At 38.8% G+C, this 21,954-nt stretch overlaps 1 protein-coding gene across 1 annotated transcript in view; it reads left to right on the top strand.

Moving 5' to 3' along the window:
• CLYBL (citramalyl-CoA lyase) overlaps positions 1-21,954 on the top strand; it is a 166,188-nt gene that overhangs the window by 123,206 nt on the left and 21,028 nt on the right. Inside the window, exons 3-6 of the mRNA XM_015635160.1 lie at positions 14,619-14,807; positions 18,371-18,472; positions 20,215-20,308; positions 21,664-21,831. Coding sequence (XP_015490646.1) covers positions 14,619-14,807; positions 18,371-18,472; positions 20,215-20,308; positions 21,664-21,831 — 553 coding nt within the window. The remainder of the gene's footprint in view (positions 1-14,618; positions 14,808-18,370; positions 18,473-20,214; positions 20,309-21,663; positions 21,832-21,954) is intronic.

Raw genomic sequence — 21,954 nt, 5'->3', positions numbered from 1 at the left:
TGAGGCACTGATTCAAAAATCATGATTTGTGAAGTTTGAGTTAAAGTATTAAGAGGCTTATCTCTCATTTTAAAGGCATACTGATCTCCTGATTTTACTTCAAACACATGGGAAAAGCATCCTGAAAATTTCCCCCAGCTTCTTCTTAAGACAAAACCCAAAGCCACTGGCTCACTCTTAGGTATGTGGTGAGGTAATGGGTTCTGCACATGAATAGCTTTTTGTCAAATAGTCTCTTATTGCTGTTGTTCTCTGGCTTTTGTTTGGTTTACTCTTTGAGGAAGTGATTTGCTCTATGCCTATAGGATATGTAGATCACACTGGGCACCTTCCTTACAGCAGCACACATACTGACAGCAGCAATGAGCATTTGGTTTTAATGCTGACCCTCTGAAGAGAGAAGAATCTGATCAATGCATAAATGTCATTGATTTTTTTAGGGCCAGATCTTCATTTAAATGGCCTCTGATTTAGTGGGTGTGTCAATTTAATACAGATTTGCAAACAAAATCTGGGCATGTATTAAAAACATTTCAGTGCTTCTACCCACCTCTGCTTTCCACAGTTTTATCTGACGGTAAGTTTGCAAAGGATGTGACCATCACAGAGATCAGACAAACATATGCAATTTGCAGCCTACCAGGGTTTCTGATGCTTTCACACTATGGGGAGGGAGTTACTTCATCTAAGGGTCAGGACTCTTACACAGGTTTAACTTACCAGTAACCAAAAAATCGCCTCTAGGTATGAAAGCCTATTTTGAACTTGTTTAAGAAGAGAAGGATGCAATTAAATTCTGGCAATTCCCTTTCAAGAGGTGCTGCAGTATGCTTTGCATTGCAGTATTTCTAATTTTCACCAGGTCAGGGTTGCTCTCTGTGAAGCAAAAAAAGAAAAGGTTTCTTTTGCTAATCGTACATGCAAAAGCCATGTACAAAATAAAATACTAAATGCAGTAATTACAGTAATTTTTGTTAAAATATTTTTACACAATAAACCTTTGGCTTTGAAAACTCTACCAGAAGCAAAAGAAAAACAAACTGTAATGAAAAAACTGAAATCAGAGGCCACTAATAACACTAAAGGGAGCCCAGAAGCCAAATTAATGTTTCTACAAAGAAATACTTTTCTACACCAGGCAAATTCCTAGTAAGACCTTTACCTGGGTCTTTATAGACAGGATTCAGATTTCATTTTGAAGTATGTTTTTTACAAACTGTTTAGTGTTCATATGTCATTACCACTGTTGGGCCAGATTGCACCTGGCATCGATATAAACAAAGCTTTGGCAAGAATTCTTTCCTTTGGGATGGAGACATCTGATTTTCAAGCTGAAAACATGTCAGTGTTGCAAGACACTCCAAATAGCCTGTTTTACCAGTGCAGTAAATTAACCTGCCTGTGTAGTGTTAAATGCTTTACAAACATCGACTGAAGGTGAGGGAGGGAAACACCAAAAAACAACAAAAAACATTTCAATAACTTGTTTGACGACAAGCAGTGAAAAAAGTACAAGGAAAGCTTGAAGGGAGGGTGGGATGCCTAGGGGACAGGACAGCAGAAAAAACAAATTTTCAGAATTTTGTCCTGTATTTAACCTAGAGATTGTGTGCTATGGTGTGGGAAGACACAGAAGCAGCAGAGCAAGCTGTATAGATGATAGAAAAATCATCTTCATTTGAAAAGCAGATCAGGATAACAGCAAACAGTGACTCTAACTCATCATTGCCTTGTCTAGAGGAGGAAGGCTTTTTGATAGCTGTTGCATGAAAGAGGTTCACCTTTAATGCCACAAAACACCGGTGGACAAAGACTACGTAGGCAAAACAGAGGATAAAATATTAGGCTATCCCCCTTGCTTCCCCATTGTTCAGGATGAAAAAGCTGAGCTGAACTTCTGGGCACGCAGAATTGGCTGTGTGAAAGCTCTCATCGCTAGATCGTGCATTTGTGCTAAGCTTGAATGGTCTAGAGGACAATGGGGTTCATCCTGCCTGTGGCTCTGCAGTGATTCTGCAATATAGATGTGAAACAAGAATAGCTGGAAAGTAGGTCCACATGCGTATGGAGTCAAACAACGGCCTGTCCTGAGAAACACAGGCCAAAGAAGTATTCCTGAATATATATATATATATCTATAGCTGTTAGACTGAAGCCATTTTGCTACTCGTCTTGCCACTTTAATTGTCCTAATAGCTGTCTATTTACAAACATGCATGTAAGTGGGCTAGAATAATTAATTAATATCCATAAGCATTCATAAAATGTGACAAAGTTTATGTTAGGGCAGATGTTAATTCCCAAGAGGATTACATTTCTATTAAGTGTAAATTTATATTAGTAAGATCCAGCATGATTGATTCTTGCTTGGCCAGAAATAGAGGACTTAGCATCCATACTGGCAGAGATTATATCTGGTCAACAGGAAAGGAAAACTGGCCAAGAAACTGCCAACACAGAATCTGAAGCTGTGAAACCTGGTCAAGAAGAAATAAAGCCAAATAAGCAACAGATGAAAAATTATCTTAAAGCTAAGATCAAATCACTCAGTTGGAAACGAGAATTGTATTGGAAAAGGTGGTGCTGAGAGCATGAAGGGACATGAGAATTTTAAGAACAGTATTAGTAAATAAAAGGGAGTGCTCAATACCAGCAAATTTTTTTAACTGGACCTTAACCTTTAAAAAAAAAAAGTTAACAGTTTTAATATGTTCAAAGATGTCTGACAAAGAGCAGACAGGGAAGACTTCTAAACTTCACAAATCGTGTGGAGGAAATTGCCAGAGGTATTGGTATTCAAGAGCCATGGGCATACTGGAGAGACCTCAGGAATGAGTTCCAAAAAAGTTGAAGGAACTGGAATATCTCTCCTCTGAGGAGAGGCTTAGAGAGCTAGGAGTGTTCAGCTCAGGGGGATCCCATCAAAATATATAAATACCTGCATGGAGGGTGCAAAGAGGGCAGAGCCAAGTTCTGTTCAGTGATGAATCCTGAAACACGGGAGGTTCTCTCTGAACATCAGAACACTTTTTCACTGTGTAGGTGACTGAGCACTGACAGGTTTCCCAGCAGTTGTGAGTCTCCATCCTTGGAGATATTAAAAAACTATCTGGACACCATCCCAGGTGTGCAGCTCTGGGTGTCCCTGCTGTAGCAGGGGCATTAGACAAATGACCCCCAGAGGTCCCTTCCAACCTCAGCAGTCCTGTGATTCTTTGACTTCATATGAAGCTCAGTGGAGAAGATGATAGATAAATGAAGAACCAGGAAGGAAAGAAAGAGAATTTGATAAGATACAAACTTTGCAATAGTCTTCTGATACTGTTGTACTTTGTAGGGAACTAGTGATCTAGTGGGTTCAAGGACTTGTTCCTGCACCTGTGCTGCAGAAACCTGCTGCCTCTAAAGAGGCGACTTCCTAGGAAGTTTATTTTTTTTTTATTTTGAAATTTTGTGGGGTTTTTTATTTTGCTTGTCAAATCAAAGAGTGAGGAGAGAAATAGGTAGGGAACTTGCCAACAGACAGTCAAAGAACATTAATGCCACTGTGTATTTTGTCCTCAGAACAAAAGTGAAGTGTTCTAGATACAGAGTAACCATAGGACCACTTTGGACTGTGCCAACTACAGCCCCATCCTAAGCGAAAGCGAAGACACCTTAACCAGGAAAGGACACAGACAACCTTCTGTATCCAGCAGCATAAAAAACATACCAGCACAAGCACTGCAAACACACTGGCATGGACAGTGCCTCAGTGCCCAGCTGGAATGAGAAAATGGAGCCAGGGAGCTTCCGGAGGTTGCAGGGGTGGCTGCCAAACAGACGTGATGCTTGGTGGCAGGCTGGCAGCACAGGGAGAAGCTACTGCCAAGAAAAGGGAGTATCACCTGAGTCCCACCAGGGTTAACCTGCACCCGATGCATGTGATGGGAGTGGGGATTCTGGCTGGAGAGAAAGTCTCTGAGCACTTTGGGGAGAAAGCTACCTTCTGTTCTCAATACAAAACACATTATTACTGGGGCAATCAAAAAATATAAACAAGTTAATAAGTAAAGCAGAACAGTTTCTCAAAAAAAGAGATATTTTAGGTAAGTAGAACACATTTTCACTAATCTCTTCTGGCAGTCCTTCGTTCAGAACAAGGAGAATCATATCAAGTTAAAAGGACAAAAAGATTTGCTAAATGCATGCTTTGTTCAGACAGTAGCACAACAATGAAGCAAGCTGGGAAAAAAATATAAGAGGAAAAGAAAGTGTGGGGAAAAAAAAGCAGTTTAATGGGTGTCAAACTTGTAAACACTGAATTCTATTTAATCACTGTTGGTTTAAAATTAATATAAGATAAACAAAGCAGCAGTACTGTATTAATGCAGTTGTACTGCTGTAAAATCCTGATTGTCCATGAATTTTATTCACACAGGAGAATAGATTATATTGCTAGTAGCACTTTAGCAAATAGTTTCATACCAGAGCATTGCATCAACCTAATGTTATTGGTGTCAAATAAATCTGAAGTAGTTAAAGCAGTACAAAGCTCTGTACTGAGGTCTGGCTGACCCCAGACTTTATTGTATGTTTTTAGAAATGGTTCAAAGCTGAACCCATTTTCTTATTAGTCTTTTACTTACACTACATTTGGCAGAGTCATTCTCCAGAAAGTGAGAGAAAATACCTGATAAGCCATGTGTAAAGAATTTGAACTCAAACCCTGACAGTCTGCTTGAAGTGAATGAAATTGATGTCAGATTTGGACATATGCAAGAGTAGGTAACAAAAGCACAGGTGAAGGAGCCCTGCATATTCAGGTCTGGAAAAATGTTATGAAGGGAACCATATAAACGAAGGCAAAAGTTGTGTTAATTGAGTAATCAATGACTTAACAAGGTGCTCTGCTTGCAGAAGTCCCTATAGGTTATGATGAGGTAATTTTATGGGGAAGCACATATGGATGCAAGAATGGGTTGTTATGGGATGCAGGCATTTGCTTGAATCCTGCCTACTACTCTCCTCAAGGTGCAACAGTGAGTGCTTATCTGGCTGGACTCTGGTGGAAAGAAAACCAAAAAACAGCTCAAGAAGTTCCTTTTTTCAAGTTGTCCTTCCTAGCTGCTTATTTTCATCCTTTGCCATGCCCTTGCTTGCAGTGGTGCAATTGTTTGTTTGGCCAGGACTGATTAAATGGGCTGGGGTAAAAAACAAAATCCTGCTCTCCCACAGAGAAAAACCTGAGTTTCTCTAATGGGATTGTTTCAGTGATCCAGTTTGCAACTCAGCTCGAGAAAAAAGTTGATTAGAAATGCTTGCATAAGGAAAAAGTGGGACATGGAATGAGAATAAGCAGAAGAGGGTAAGAACTGCTTAGATGTTGCAGAAATAATCATATATTTGTTTATTTTATAGTTTTATTGGGAAGTATGCACCAACTTTACTTTAAACTTCATAACTATTCCAGAAGCCCCACGAAAGAGCACCTCCTCAGTCAGCCTAGTACTTAAAAATAATTTATTTTATCTGGGAAGTAAGTTGAAGAAAAGTATAGGGAAGGAAATGTCACAAGTCCCAGTAACTTCTTCCACTGCAATCAGGAATATCTAAATGAGGAACTTAATCAGGTTTTTAAGAACACCAGTGAACAATTCTCACCATGTCTATAAAGGTATTTATTGTGTTGTACCAGTACAATACATCTATCAGTGATGTACAAATACCACCCTACAACTGTAGGATTGACACAGGTCTGACCTAGAAAACAACCTCCTTCTCAGGTCCCACTTGCAAACTGGAGAAAAATCTCAGTTCCTTTGACACCAATCACAGGTCTAGACAGGGGAAAATTCGCATTGTCAGACTTTGTTTAGACCACAGAACACAAGTGAATTCATTTCTAAATGGTTCATACTCCTTGCCATGAATACGTGAGTCATGGAATTTATTTTTAATATTTTTTTTTGTATCAGGGATCACTCTCTGCCTTAGCTAGTCACTGCCAATATGGGGACACATGGGACATGGTGTTCTGATGCTATTTCCATGTTCAGTGCTATTTCCCCTCTCCCACTTCTGGGGTGTGGGGGCGGAAAGAAGGGAGGGCAACTGCTTTTGTAGTACAGCCATCCTTCAGGAATTCTGCCAGAAGGTGGAGCGGGCTTTGCCTTCTCATATGGAACATCTGAGAAAACATTGCCTCTGGGATGTGCTAAAACCTGCATTTGGGGTGAAATGGGATTGTTGGGTTCCTTCACTCTCCCCAGTCAACCATCCAAGTGGGATTTCTATCAAAAGGAAGCCCTTCTCCTGGTAGAGAAAGGACTTCTGACAAAATCCAGCTTAGTGAGGTGGGTCTTTGTTAAGGTGAACACTGGCTGAGGAATATAATTATAAAACAAGTTTTCTTTGCAGGAAGGCAAGAGTTCTGTCAATTTAGTGCAAAGCTCATGAGGTCAAAGTTTCCTGTGTTGAACATCTCATAACATTATTCTCTAACAGAAGTAATTACTGCAATTACTGGCTACTTCTACAATGCTAAATGGCAAGGAGAGATCCTCACCTAGAGTGGCAGAGGGGCTTGTGCCCACATGGCATAGGGGCAAATCTCTAGAGCAGATTTAGTGCAGTGATGGATAAGTAGCACAATTTGTTCCCTGTGTCTCCTCATCAGGTTTTGATGGAGTAGTTAGGTTTGTAGTATGGTTGGGTTTTGGGTGGTTTTCCTTGATTTCCAGCCTATGAGCAGAGTGGCATACCACCATGAGGTCTTTAAACTTCAGCTGAGGATGTGTTGCACACCCTGGGGCCGGGCAAGACTGCTCATGTGTGTGTTTGGAGGGACACAGGCTTTGCTGGAGCTGCATCACAGGAGCAGGGTGGGGGCAGCTGAAGTTGGTGCAGTCCTGCTCAAACCACTCTCTGGACATGATGCCTGGAGAGATCTATTACTGAAACCACACCTGTATTGTGATTTGGAGGAAATAGATTATTCAGTCCCCCAGAGGAGAGTCTGGATGTACATGAGCAGCTGTGCCTTGTGGGCAGCTGAGACTCAAAACCTTCAGGTGAAGCTGGGAGCTAAATTAATCCAGTGGTATAGATTTTCTCAGAGAGTCTGTACATGGAAATTGATATGAATGGCATGATCTCACGAGGGCATATACAGTACTTCAGGAATTAATTTCTACTTTTAAAAAATGTCTGTGGATTGAGAAGGTTTCAGAAGTCCTCTTCTAGATGGCTCAAGAACCCATCTGGTGGGAGGACTTCCTGGGAGTGCCTTGCCCAGCATAAGACACCTGAGTGAGCAGTTTTGGTCGTGAATCCCCACTGCATGGAAATACATACGTCTACAAGGTGACACCACTTTAACTTTAAAATATAAGTTGAAAATTAAGAGTTGAGAGCTTTTTTGTACTGTTACAGTTTTGCTGTGGACATGAGCTGTGAACACTTGGACTTTGGGCGTCCTGTGGGGCTTTGATCACATTACAGAATATTAGTTTGCTAATTTACCAATGCAGATAACACAGATAAGGACTGTTAAACAGAGTTTGCACAATACCAGAAACACAACCATTGTTTCAAGCCTTCTCTTTGAAACACATAATTTTATTGAGACTGTAGGTAAACTGGGAAAAGTTTATTCCAATAAAAAGGAAAGATAAAAGATGCCAAGACAGACCTAACTTGATTTTTCTTAATGCCTTCCTTGTTCCTAGGAGCTATTAAGTATCTTGGGGCAGACACTAGTTCCTCCAATACAAGCAGGCATAAAGTTATGGCCAGTTAGGTTTTTTTTCAGAAAACCTCTGTTTGCCTCTCTTGGCTTTAAGTATTTTTTTTGCAATTGATTTATTAAATAATTGAGACAATAATTCGCGAATCTTTAAAACATTTGATCCATATCTTATTAGAATCATCACATCTGAAGTCAGCCGCTGCAGAGGGATTGATAGTTTGCTAAAGCAGTTTTACTTTTGACTGCAGTGTATTTCATTATCAGCATTAACAAAAAAATGCACTTGTAAAAATAAGAAATAGTTGTCTAAATGTCCATCTTTTCCACAGTCATCTATTACATACTGCCAAGTAAATACATCTTAAACTGCAATATTTTAAAGTAAAAATTAGCATACTGTTAAGTTCAGATGAAAGAAAAGTGTAACCCTTTTTTTAACTGATATATTAGATTGCATATTTTGTGGCCTTATTTCATCATGCAGTAGCTCATTTGGACTGTCCAGGAAGACTAATTAACACTAATGCTTCTAAAGAATTTTCATTTGTGATGCTAATCTGTCACAAAACCAAAAGTATCTTCAGAAAGCCAGGGGAAAAAAGTAAAGAGACTACTTCTCACAGCCAGTTTAAATTAGTGCTAGCTTGATTTGTGTTAATTGAAAGGTTGTTTGCATCTCTTTTGTTTACATCTCTTTTGTAAGTTGTCAGACAGAAGAATAGCTGCCTACCTACATGAATAAAACTTAGATTTATTTAAGCTGCTGTATATATTACTATCATTAAAAACCTCTTGATGCATTTCTGTACACACAGTCTTAAGGTAAAAGCCTGTCTCTGTGTTTATGTACACACAGACACAGACACAGACACAGACACACACACACACACACACACACACACATACCGTGCTGTATCGGTTTTGCCACTGAGACATTTATACTCAGTCCTTATATTATGTGAAAATTTCTATGTGCCAGTTCATTCTAGCAGCCTAATGGGCTCTGTTTAAATTTCTCTGAGATATGTGCAAGTCATAAAAATGCCTCAATGACAACATGTGAAAATGTCTTTCTGCTGCACTCATATCCACATCCTTAGTCAGGCTCTGCAGAGATGTAGTACTTACATAACTGATCACCCCTAAACCTTTATTGGGATTCTTGTGGCCCAGCTGCTGGCTGCTGGCTGAGACAACCTCAGGCTCTTGTTCACTGGCTCTCCACATTCACAGCGTCTCAGGACAGTCCACCTGACCACCATATGTGGAAATTTCTCACCTCTGATGGTGTTGGATAGACCCCCACCTAATATCTTCAGGATCCACATTGTCCACATAAGTAGAGGGAGGGAGAGGCTTTCTAGGATTACATGGGAGCAAGCACTCCCAGCTGTTCCTGGACAGCTTTTAGAGATCTTGTCCTTTAAAAACACAGGGTAGCTATTGTTGAAAAGTGCACTGATATGTTCCCAGACCTTAAACGAAGCTTCTAGAGAAATGGGCAAAGAAATTTAGTTTCCTCAACAGAGCATAATTAAATTGCTGCTTAGTTCACAATGCTGACTACTGACGTTTGCATCATTTTGGTGTTGCTAGACCATGTACTGCATGTAAGGACAATTAGCAGAGCAGAGAGAAAAGCAGCAGATGCTAGAAGTGCACAGACTTAGATGACTCATTTTGATGTCATGAAGAATCTTTTTCAGGCAAGTGAAAAGGCTGGCATTAAACAAAAAAAAAAAAAAAAACAAAAACCACAAAAACCACCAAATAATTATTAAAGAAATAATATGAATATTTCAGGGAAGAGTCAAAATCAGTGTCTTGAAGTATGCTAAAACGTATGTTTACCTGAAATACAGAGGAGAGATACCAACATACATGAAGAGACTCTATTCTCCCTCTTCCTCCCTACTCTTGCCCCTTTGTTCCTTTAGGATTAGTTACATGGTGGGTTTCATGTGTTCCATGTTGAACCAAAAGAAAATGTGTTCTAAAATTTCTTAAATCTTTAAAAACTCATTAACTCGTTATCTTGGAGGTAACAATAAGAAAATATTTAATAACCACTTCCTGGAGGTGTGTATCTTACAGCAGTTTTTCAGTCTAACAAGACTAACTAGAAATACATACTTGCCATTTCAAAGATTTATTCTCACAAGTACCTGATATGTGTAAGGTAGAAAGCAAGTCTCATGAGACAAGTACCTCCTGCTCTCAAAAGTGATCTGCTCCACATTTACGGTTCTCTTTGTTTCCTTAAAAACAAATGTAATTTGTCTTTTCTCTTTCAAACCCATTTGTGAATTTGAAACTAAATGGCATTTGTATGCTTTCATTCTCTATGGCATCACTTCACTGATGAAGAGTTATGCACGCAGAAAATGTCAGACTTTCCCCTTGCAGAAGCTCTATTCTGCACAAAAACTACTATAGGTATATAATATATACGTGCACATCTGCAAAATCCTACTTGAGAGGTGCATTCATATGGCATGCACTAATATAAGTGACAAAAGATTCAGCAATGTCAAGTTCTGTAAACAAACCACTCCGAGGAATTAACATTAACACATAATTGTATGTTTTTATCATGTCAGACATGTCGCAAAAAAAGAACTTGAATTGTGATTACAGTAATTAATTTTTCCTCTCCTATTTGAAACATGCCAACTTATTATGGCATTGAAGATGATAGATTCTGGCCTGCCATTTTAGTGCATTATATGAATATACATTTCCATATGAAGAACCGTTAGCAAAAGATGCTAACAGGATGAGATCTATATACAAACATATATTTAAGTATGGCCACTATCTTTACATTAAGACCTGGAGGTCTTTAAAAAAAAAAAAAAGGAGGAAGACTAGGGAAGAAAAATAAAGCAAAACAGAAGTTTTATCCTCAAAATCAGGTAGGTCTAGAAATCACAGTGCTGAAAAGCAAGATTGTAGGGAATTGTATCACTTAGAAAAGAAAGAAGAAAATGTAATTTTTCCATCTGCTGTTAATCTGACCATCTTTGCTTCATTTTTGCAGTACTAACAGTGTGTCCAAGGTGAGTGGGTGGCTGAACTTCCAGTTCTGTGGCATTCTTTCTTCTGTAGCTTTTCTGTTCTGAAGAGGAAATTTCTATGTTTCGACGTATAACGTACAGGACAAAAAAGGTGAAAAAAAGAAAAAAAGGAAAAATGGAAAGGTACTGATTCAGATGATGGGAAATTGCTTCTGAATACTGTTCCCAAAAGCACGTATTCAGGTGCACTAGTACAGTGTGGTTTTATCAATAAGCCCAAGGGGCTCCTTCTTTGCTGCCACCCCCTTCCCCAAGTCTCGCGCTCTGCCTGCCTGATCCCATCCGACAGTAGAGTTGATACAGCACTAATCCCCACAAGTTTGGGACTAATGAACTAACTGCTGGGCTGCCGCCACGGAGCTTGGTCCCAAACTATACTGTACTTCACACTCGATTTATTCTCCAGATGGCGAGACTGCGCAGCCCTGCCGCGAGGGACCACCTCTTCCACTGGAGTGTAAAAGTGGACGGATGTTGTTTTCTTTGCAGATTTGATAATTCAGAACTAGAAACTCATGAGGATGGTTAGTTATTAGGTTTAATGGGTGCCAGTGGAGCTGGCAATGTGCGTATTCCCATTTTTAATTTCAGTGTCTATGTGTTTGGGTAGCAATGGATTTGTCAGCAATGCTGCATCACCGAAACCCTTATCTTCACCAGTTGGCATAGTTGCACTTGGTAATGAACTCCTTTCTGTATCCTTCTCAGAATCAAACAGAGGGGGTGCTAAAATAGCCACCCTGACAACCCTTTTTTTTATCTCAGTGAGCTTTCCAGCACAAGTCGCAAATTTAGAGTATTTTAATAGTATCACTGTTTACCATGAAGATCTCTATTGTCTTTCTGTCTTGTTCAGTTTGATAAAGAACCCAACTGACATGGGACCCAAGGAGGATACCACCATCCCAAGCTACCTGAGCAAGAAATGTTTTACTTAATGATTTGGTTTATTTCTTTATCACCTATTCTTTCATGACAAAGTATTATCTGATATTCTAATTCTCATGTGAAGAACAGGGCAAATATTTTTCTCACCATTTCTTAAAAATTCTAGTTTTCCCATTCTTGGCAGTAAGGATATTATTGTATCAAGGACTACCTCTTTCTCTGCTATAATGTTGTAGTAGTTTACCTAGGTTAGGATTTTAGTTTTTGCATGAATTCTACAATAAGAATAGCATCTACATTTCCCTGCCTAATGAGGCAGAAAGGGGTCTCCCTTTTCTCCATGTTTTTAGTACATGTGGTCAAAAGGTTGTAGTATGTATTTTTTTTATTTACCCATGAAATGTTTTATTGGAAACCTTTATGGGAACCTGATACTCCTCAACTAACATCAGTTGGAATTCCTCCATTGTAGGACGGGTAGGCACTGAGTCAGCCCCCTCACAAGCTCTGGCTTTGGCAGCCAGGTCCCATCAGTTTGTTCCACAATTAAAAACATAAATTGATTCTTGCTGTGGAAACTATAGTGACTAGAAGTATTATATCATGGGAAGAAAACGTTTACATTCCTAGGGTATCTAGGCAGACAGATCTAAAACATAGCAGTTCTAAGAAAACGCATCAATTCTCAACCCAACAGATGGCATGGGTGTGTTAACTAACATAGCGACATATTTTCTATTAAAATATGGGAAAAAACAACAACCCCCTCCCCATGTTTGTTGGTTGGTATAAATTCAGTGAAGTTGTTGGTTATTTTTGGGATACGTACCAGAGGGCTGCACATTTAGTTTATGTAAATTGATAACAGCAACAGCCTGTTAATAAGTGTTTTGTATGGAAATATACCTAGAAAGACACGATCTGTCTTTTTTGGGAAGGGAGTTTGCAGACTGAGGAGAAAAATAGATATGAGATGGTCTAGTGCTCATTATTATATTCTGAAAAAAAACCCATAACAAATTAGGTTACAAGTTTGCTGGAGATGTGCCTTCAGCTGGAACTGAGTGCTGCCTTAGAGGATACTTTGGGAAGATCTCTCTTTTGCAAATTGCATTGGTGTATGTTGAGTCATAATCTGACTTTAATTAAAAGCATAAATTGGTTTGGAGAGTGTTTTTAAGCTACTTTTCTGCACCGTGTCCAGAAACTTTCAGCCCAGCCCTAGAAACCCGGTACCCCAGGTCAGAGAAAGAAAACATAGGAGATTTGTACTTCCCAGTACTGTCATCATATGGTTGGGTTTATCTAATTTGGAAGAGCCATTTCAGACAGCCATGCGCCGGAGCTGTCCTCCAGCTGGACATGTTTGTACTAAACTGCATGCATCTTTATGTGGCTTTCCTAATGGCCCCAGACAGAGTCCGTTCACAGCAGTTTTAATGTTTTAGGTTGTGTTTTCCAGAGATCACCTCTGAACACGCCCCTTGATCACAACCCAGGGATGCATACGTGGGTGCCTTGTTCCCGTCTGTCCGATTAACAGGCATATGCTCCCAGCCTTCAGAAGAGCACGGCTAGTAGCCCCAAGCTGAAGGCTGTTCGCTTCAGATTTCATTAACTTTCTGCTTCATTATTCCTTCCTTTTAACCAGTTAGAGCCACCAATTGCTTTTCTCTAAACTTACTCTAATTATCAGGGGTCCCAGCCCTGTAAATCAGTACACTGCAGTCTTAAACTGGCCTGGGAGACCCTGTTCTCATCGGTCCTGACAACTGTAAGCTACTGTTCCCTCACACTGTTTAACTCAGACCACATTGGGAAACCACCTCTGCCCCTCTTGCTGGCAGAGGTTTGCATCCGTCTGGTTTAAATCTACTGTCATGTGCTCTCTTGCTGATTTGTATTAGCCTGGATATTAACTTTGATGATTTTTTTTTGTTTGTTTTTTTCCCCTTGAGTTTTCCTGTTTTCTTGAAAAGCATCTCTATTCAGCAACTGCATATTGTTAAAGTCATTCCTGAGCCTCCATGAATCAGGAGCTTTAAAGTTTTATTAGCCCCATAAAAACTCTTCACAAATGAAATTACTTTTGATAAGTGTGCATTTTGACAATGCGAATTTGTTAGGGGCTGTTGGTGAGTGGAAGGAATTTGGGGTTGAAACTTCAGTTAGCAGGAAGCAGGAAGCCCAGCACCTTCCTTCGACCCCTACCTCCTTCTCCAGGCCAAGAAATGCATTTCATTTCAGAAAAGCAGGCCAGTATTCTTCATGCAAATCAATTATTAAACAGATTTGTAAATTTACATTCACAAAAATAACAAACAAGCAGGGGATGCGTTTGTCTTTGGAGATTTTATTCTGTGCCAACAGAATACTCTGCTATGTGGTCTAAGAAAAAACTTAGAGTTATTTCAGCATTGTTTTTATATGCAAGTTGTGAATTCTATTACTGCCTTTAATGCATTTTGAATACATGGAGTAAAGGAAAACCAAAGAAGTATACATAAATCTGTACTTTTTGACGTTTGGGCACTATAGAGCTAAATTACAAAAATTAACTGTTTTATGCAAATTAAAAATCTGCCATTTTTCAGAGAGCAGACACTTAGTGCAACACATTATGTTAGCATAAAGATTTGTGTTTGTTACACATGCTCAGCACTAGCAGACACAAAAATCTTGTTTTCACGTAGAAACCCCATGCATTGAATTTACCAGTTATAAAGAAAGAGTAAAGAGGAAGGTAAAATTGTGAGGTTCTGGTGATGACTTCTTCAATAAAGTCCAAGAGTGACAGACATTTTGGGGACACCACTATACTGGCTGTCTAGCTTTTCCCCCATGTCATTTCAACAAGTTTTCTTCTCAGTGCATTTTTCTGTCAATTTTGTTTTCTTGTGCATCTGAACTCATATGTATTGTAGAGAGAAGCAAGACTGACCATCGTGAAAACCCTTGAAGAGTTTGACTTTGGCCATGCTGAAAAGTGTGTCAGGATAAACTCTGTGTCCAGCGGCCTTGCAGAAGAAGATCTGGAGGTCCTTTTGCAGTCCAAGACCCTTCCTTCAAGCATGATGCTGCCAAAGGTTGAAGATGTTGAGGAAATAAGATGGGTGAGTACCAACAACACAGTAGCTTTTGACTGAAGCTGCTGGGCCAAGTTCACGCAGGCACAGAGATTAATGACTGTGAATTAAGAGGAAGCCTGCAAATACCATATGATGTTGCTGCTTGGCTGAGGTAATTGGAAGTGCATCCATTTAAATGCGTGTGTGATGTGCTGTATAAAAAGCATATATGGAACATGTGTGAAGCTAGGTGTATTTCTTCCACAACTGACAAAGAACCAATACTGCTGTCAGAATATATTATCAAAAGTAGAAGGGTAAGTGCCTGACTCTTCTCAAACTAACCTAACAAGCAAAATTATTGTCTGTCCATGAGCCTTAGTTACATGCATTGGAAGCAGGAGATGGGAAACCATGTTAGCAGCATATGAAAAAATGGGTTGGGGGGAAGGTCACTCCTTGGGGCAACTGGAGGAACAAACAGGAAGCTTTTAACTAGTGTTTTTAATTAGCACAGATATTATTTCCTGAACTGTTCTCTACTTCTTCCTTTTTAATTGCTGACAGGTGTGTTTGTGTTTCACAACTGACTTTTCAGCCAATAAAAACCTGAAATGTAAATGGCTGGCATGTCAAATTACTTAAGAAAACTTTGAAATAGGCCTAATTATGCTATAATTGTTTTAATTGTCAAAAAAGAGGGATGCTTGTTTGGATATACCATTATTGCTGTAACACACCAGTAAGGGAATAATGCTTAATTATTCACTTTATATTTTTGCAAACCACTAGCTGAGCAACTAGCACGCGTGCAAGCTGTGATGAAAGGCGGGCAGGCGTATTAGAATCTATTTTCATCTCAGCATCTAACCTTGATCAAGCCATTGAGATGGGCCTGAGTGCACAATGGAGCACAGTCCCATACGTCAGGTGTGTGACAGGCCCCGTCCGTTCTGTGGCACTGCCCGTTCGGTCTCCACCACTGGCGATGGAAGGTTCGCCATCCCCTTCCACCAACGGGTAATTAAATTAACCAGAGTGCACCTCTCAGGGTTTACAGCCGTGTAAGTGTTAGACGCAACTTGTCAGTGATGAATATTCATGATACCAAAATGGCAGAGCCCTTGCTGCCACCAAGTAGGTTTTGCAGGGAGATGGGATGCCAGGGCTCTTTGTCCCCTCATCCTCTTCCTCTTTCCCTCTTGCTAACTTTTATTTCCATCGTGGAAAACTAGCCAGCCCCAGAAGCTTCTGCATCATTGTCCTTCTTTTGCTTCACTCTCCCTTTGCCCAGCCTTTGCACACTAAGAACATACTCTGCCTAACGCTGCTGCCTTCTTTTCCCAATCCTCCAAAAATTCACTCCAACGTGATTTTTCAGCCTCCCAGAAGCTGTTTCTTTCCCCCCACGCACACCCGCTCCCCCCCTTCATTTTTATTTATGTGCAGCAGAAAACCTGGAGGCTGATGCACAACTAAAAGATGGGCTTACTTGTTTTCTTTTGTGTGAGAATCTCTTGCTTTCCTTTTGTCCCTAGTGTGGGTACTTGTTTGACTGGCATGGCTTATTGGACTATAACAAGCGTAACTCTCCCTCCTTTGTGGCGGGACAATTCTCCCACAAATCCCGACCAGTGTGCATTCTTCCCAACACACTATTGGGTGTGCACTGGAATTGAAAGAATTGCTGAGGCCTTGCTACTTCATCCCCTCCCCAAGCTTTGTGGGTTTTTTTTCCCTCCGCCTTCTTTTTTTTTTTTTCCTTTTCTCCCTGAAATGAACACTTTACCGGGCCGGAAACATTTAATCGTCTCCTTTTGAAAAAAAAAAAAAAAAAAAAAAATTAATTGAAACTTCTCCACTCGATACCTTTTGTATTGGTGCTTATTGCAAATCTTTCACAAGGGAGAGAAAGGGAGGCAATATTTAATTAAATGTTCTTTTTTATTTTTTTTTTTGCTTTACCTTCAAAACAAAAGATAATGAGGATTACAGGAGTGTGACTTTTAAAATATTCTAAAATAAAACAAGAACTCTGCTCTCTAACTTGTACCTAAAATATACACACAGTAGCACTTTTTACTTTTTTTTCCTTTTAAAAAAATGAAAACCAGATAGAAGTCGTAAGATATGCTGATACCATTATATTACCTCATTTTTTGCATTTGCCTGGGTGAACTTTGCTGTTTTCTGTCACTGTAGGAACCTGCTATACTGTAAAGAGTGAACTGAATTGATTTTTTTTTTCTCCTTGCACATTTTTGAGTGGAATTCTCTTCACAAAAGAAAAGTTACCAAGAGGGCCACGGTGATGATGCAGAGCAGAGATGGGAGGGCAGAATTCTTCATCAGAGAAAGCTGTGATTTCTTTTGGCCTAATTGTAAAGTTACTGCAAATTGCTGGAAACCTTTTTTTTTTCAAGATCTGGGTGATTAGATTTTCCTTCTTTTGGGGAGGGGTGGTGGGGGGAAGCTAAAAGGGGAAATAACACCTCTAATCCAGCTTCTGGTAAATAGGCTGCCAGCTTTTAAAATGAGTTTCCTTTCTATTAGTCAGAATATTATGCTAAGCCTTAAGCATTAGTTTTTTATGTTGCCATAGCAGCCTTATTCCTGCAGGGTTGTGACCTGCGATGATTACAGTACAAAGCTTATAGGGTCTTGAAACCCCCTTTGAAGATGAAAAGTCTTTGATGGTTTATATTTATGCAAATCTCTTAGATATGATTTACCCAACTGAGACTGAATGGAGAGATGATTAAAATTCCCTTTCCTTTGATATCCATTAATAGTTGAATATTCCTTAAATTTAAAATATATGCATATGTGATTTTTGTCTTTATTTACTAACATTTATGCAGTACCTGCAATATGTTTATCTTGACACAAATTACTCGATCTGGACAGACATAATACATTTACAATATAGGGCTCAAGGTTCTCCCCCCCCCCCTTTTTTTTTTTTTTTTTTTTTTTTTCCCCTTTTGAAAAGGGAAAAATCTGTGCAAGAGCTTTTGTATGTTTCCAGATGATAGATTTTGGAATTTGGGCTACCCCACTGGCAGCTCAGAGCTAGCTGTGAACTGGTCTCATGGAAAAAATTGGCAAGCTTTGGTCTTCAAAGAATTAAACTTCCTTTTTAAGGCCTTCCTAGGTAAGCTAAAAAATTATGAAGAAAAGCCTATTGAACAAAAGGGTAACGGTGCCGTAATGAATAATACGGATGCCACTTAGAAGGCTGGGGAGCGCTTCCAGTGATGGCAGTGCTGGACCTGAAACAAAACCGGACCTCAGGTACAGCAGCACTTCATTGTTTTCCAGAGCCCATGGATTTGCATTTCTCTAAGCCAGGGTGAGAGGTGCTAAGCTTGCATTTTTTTACTTTTTTTTTTTTTTTCCTTGCAAACCAGCCTCCAAATTTAGAAATGTATGGGAATGCTGCAGTTTCAAATCACAGGCCTTGTTAAAAGCTATTTTATTTTTTTATAGTTATCAGGTTTTGGGGTGGGAAAGGGTGTTTGTTACAGTCAGGTGAATATTTGCCATGTTGCATATACATGTAGACTGTTCTTCTTATTCTCTCTATAGCTCATTCTGTCTAGTTTTAGTTTTCAGACAAATTCTTACATCACCTAAAAGGCCGAACACTTGTAGAACCAATGAATTTTATCCCCTTTGTGGAAACTGCAATGGGCTTGCTCAATTTTAAGGTAAGAAAGTCTTGAAGTGTTCATATTTTGCCATCTCAGCAAACTAGGATAAGCAGAATATTCCTCAGTCTCTCCCTAATTTCACCAAGGAAAAGAGGTTAAAAAATACAAAATGTATTGTTCAATCCCCTAAAACATTTTCCCATTGGATTCTGATGTTTGTATTGTAAAGGCCTTAATAAATTGAAAATATTCCAGTGACAGAACAGTTACAGACAGTCCACACCAAATAACAAAACCTCTCTTCATTCCTGTTATTGTGGAAATGGGCCTCTCCGAAGATTTGGAATACTCAGTGTTGCAGGCTATTTAGTAGCTGTTGGATACAACTTTTGTATAACACTTAGCTTGAAATAAGAGTTAATCATTATTTCACTATTGCTAAACTTGTATCTTTATAGTAGTTTCTACTAATAACATTGCAACCAAATTCCATTTTATCATTTCTTTGTGTGTATGACGCAGTGTTTAACGCTAAGATTAGAAACAGAATTAACTTTGGAAATATCTGAAGAACATGCTCGTTTTTTAGGGTAATTTTAGATCAAAACTAATTTATAAATTTCCTTTTAATATAAATCACTCCCCAGCCATTACTATCAAATCCAGGTTTTTCAGAAAGGCGAGGCAAGTTGGTAATGAAACGGAGGAATTCGTGTATGCACAAGGAACACTGTGTTCCCCTCCCAAGCTCTAAGGGAAAAGTTTCAGACCAGCTGAGGACACACAGATCAGAAGTACCTCCAGAAGTACCTCACAGGCAGCCTGATCGTTTGATACAGCCATTTATCTTACAGCACACACTAACCTATCTGCGAGCATGATAAAGCAGTAACCAAATGGACACGTTCCTGTCCGGTGTGCAAACACGAAATTAGATTGGATATTAAACCATTGAGGTTTTTCTTCACCTACAGTATTTTATAGTGGAGGTTTGATGTTGCAGTTGCTGATGCTGGCAGGAGAGTTCCCTTTTAAAGCACACTCTGTTAAAGAATAATTCTGTGTCCCACCAGCTGCCATAGAAGAACACCCATTAGTAGAGCTGGTAATTACATGCTCTCTCCATGTACCTTAACCTTAAAAGATACTAATATTATCCAAACATCAATATAAAATAGCAATACTACTCTCATCATGAAAAAACCTACAGCTGCAAAATTTTTACTTTTATTTTAATGCTTTTCTGCCGTACTTGTTGCATTTTTAACTTCCTTATCTTATTTTTAGTTACACATATAGCCAGACTTTAAATTTGCAATCCTTCTATCCTGTAAGGAACTTAAAATAATTGTAAACCATTCATAATCATAGTATTTATTTTATAAAAGAGATTCTGATCTTTATTTCTGTTTCTCATGCAGATATATTGCATGTCAAACTAATAAAATTTAATACTTTTTGTTTGTTTTTATGCAATATTTGCTGAATGTTTTGTTTCATATTGCTACATAAATATCTGAAGTAGTGATCACACCCAGGCCCAGAAGGTGTAAACCAGAAGGTGAGGAACCTGTTACTGAAGTCCTATATTTGCTATCTGGGTGCTTAGGGAAAATACTTTTTCTCTTTTGCTGAGTCATTTTAAAGCACTGTCCATTGTCAAGTATCTACAGTGGCTTTGCTTAATAGGAACAATATTCTTAGGAGGATTTTGGTAATGCTGAGTTGCTGTAATATCCTCTGTAGTCTCTCTGCATTGTGCATTTCTGTAGACATTAATACTCTGCTCTCATTTGAAGGCTGTCTGTGAAGAAGCACTGAGAACAGGATCCCGGGCTGGCTTTCATTTGGATGCAGTTGTCTTTGGAGGAGAGGATTTCCGTGCCAGCATAGGTTGTTACTTGTATCTTTACTATAAATGTTTATGTATGGCATTTGCATTGGAGAAACCTGTGAAAATTCTGACAGCAATAATTAAAGTAACGACCCTTGAGTCTGCATTTTATGTTTTCATTTTTCTCCTTAATTTCTTTTCAGTGCAGAATGTACCACTGGCAATTGAAAACATGGTCCTTGTGTTACAGGGCACTGAGAATTTCTTGTGCCTCTTGCCAGTCAGTACCAAAAGCTAATTAAAAAAAAACAAAACCCACCCTATTGAGTCACTGAAATATTTTTAAAATATTTTATCCATAAACAATATTCACATGCCTTTTAGAACTACAGTTGAAGGTCCTAAAATTCCGGTGTCTGCTTCAGGACTTTCTTACATACAACTGTCACTCAGGCTTTTGACATCAAGCACAAATACTCTCCTGATACATTTTGCTTTCATAAATTTATTTTAGAGATGTCACATGTCAATACAGCCACATATTCACATGAAAGCGTTATTAGTCTTCCTAAAAAATAAAAAGTGCTTCACCATTTATTTTATAAGAGGGCATTTTGCTTCTGATTTAAAGATAAAAGATAAAAGCACAGAGCTGTGAATTTCTACATCAAAAATAAGTATGTTCATGTAAAAATTATCATTGCTTTACTAATATATTCCTCACAGACTGAAAATCTGTATCTAAATAGTTACCTTATACTATTATTGTTATTTTTTTTCCCACTAGCCTTCACATCAGTACATTGCTTAGCTGGTAGCCTGTGAGCACATGAAGTCTCATGAATACTTTTGCGTCTTCTCAGAAGTCATCTACCATCAATTTTTCATTCAAATACTAAAGCTTAAATATTCAGCTTAGGACATCAGTTGTGACAAGAATCAGAACCAAGGAAAGTGCAATTCTATTCTCAGTGTGAATTTTTTAACCATTTAGTTGGACGCAGTATATCAATTTGTGTAAAGCTTCTCTTGCTGTAATGCTTCTCACTGTAAATGCTGTAAATAGTAAAATCAAATAATTACTTTCATTTTAGCCAAGTCAGCAGTCCTTACCAGACAAAGCTTCCACTGACTTCAGGCTTTCAACTTCTGATTTAAGCTAAATTAAAATCTGAATTTATAAGCTAGTGTTTAAAATTAAATTATTTTGTATTTTTGCTAAAGCGGCCTTCTTTTTTTCCTCAGAAGAGTACAATTTTGTCTCTATAATATAGCCTTACACCCTCTTCTATTTTCTAAATCAGTTAAATAGAATCTCAAAGTTTCCATTTTTTTTTAACATAAGAAATATTTAAAACAGAAAGGTTCAAAAAACACTCTTGTCAGCTTTTCTTTGTTCTCGTTATTTTCTTAGGTGCAACAAGCAGTAAGGAAACTCACGATATTCTATATGCCAGGCAAAAAATAATAGTCACAGCAAAGGCATTTGGCCTTCAAGCAATAGACCTTGTTTACATTGATTTCCATGATGAAGATGGGCTCCGCAGGCAATCCAGGGAAGGTGCCTCAATGGGATTTACCGGTACGACTTTCTGCCAATGTCTCAAAAGAACGCGGATCTTATTCATTTTCCATATGTTAACTGTCACTTAGACAAATAACTTGATTTTTGTTACAGGTCATTTATTGGAAAACTCGTTGATAT

This window comes from Parus major, chromosome 1 (assembly GCF_001522545.3).
Source record: "Parus major isolate Abel chromosome 1, Parus_major1.1, whole genome shotgun sequence".
NCBI lineage: Eukaryota > Metazoa > Chordata > Aves > Passeriformes > Paridae > Parus > Parus major.
The sequence above is the reverse complement of the archived record's forward strand: the minus strand, read 5'-3'. Positions and strand labels throughout refer to the sequence as shown.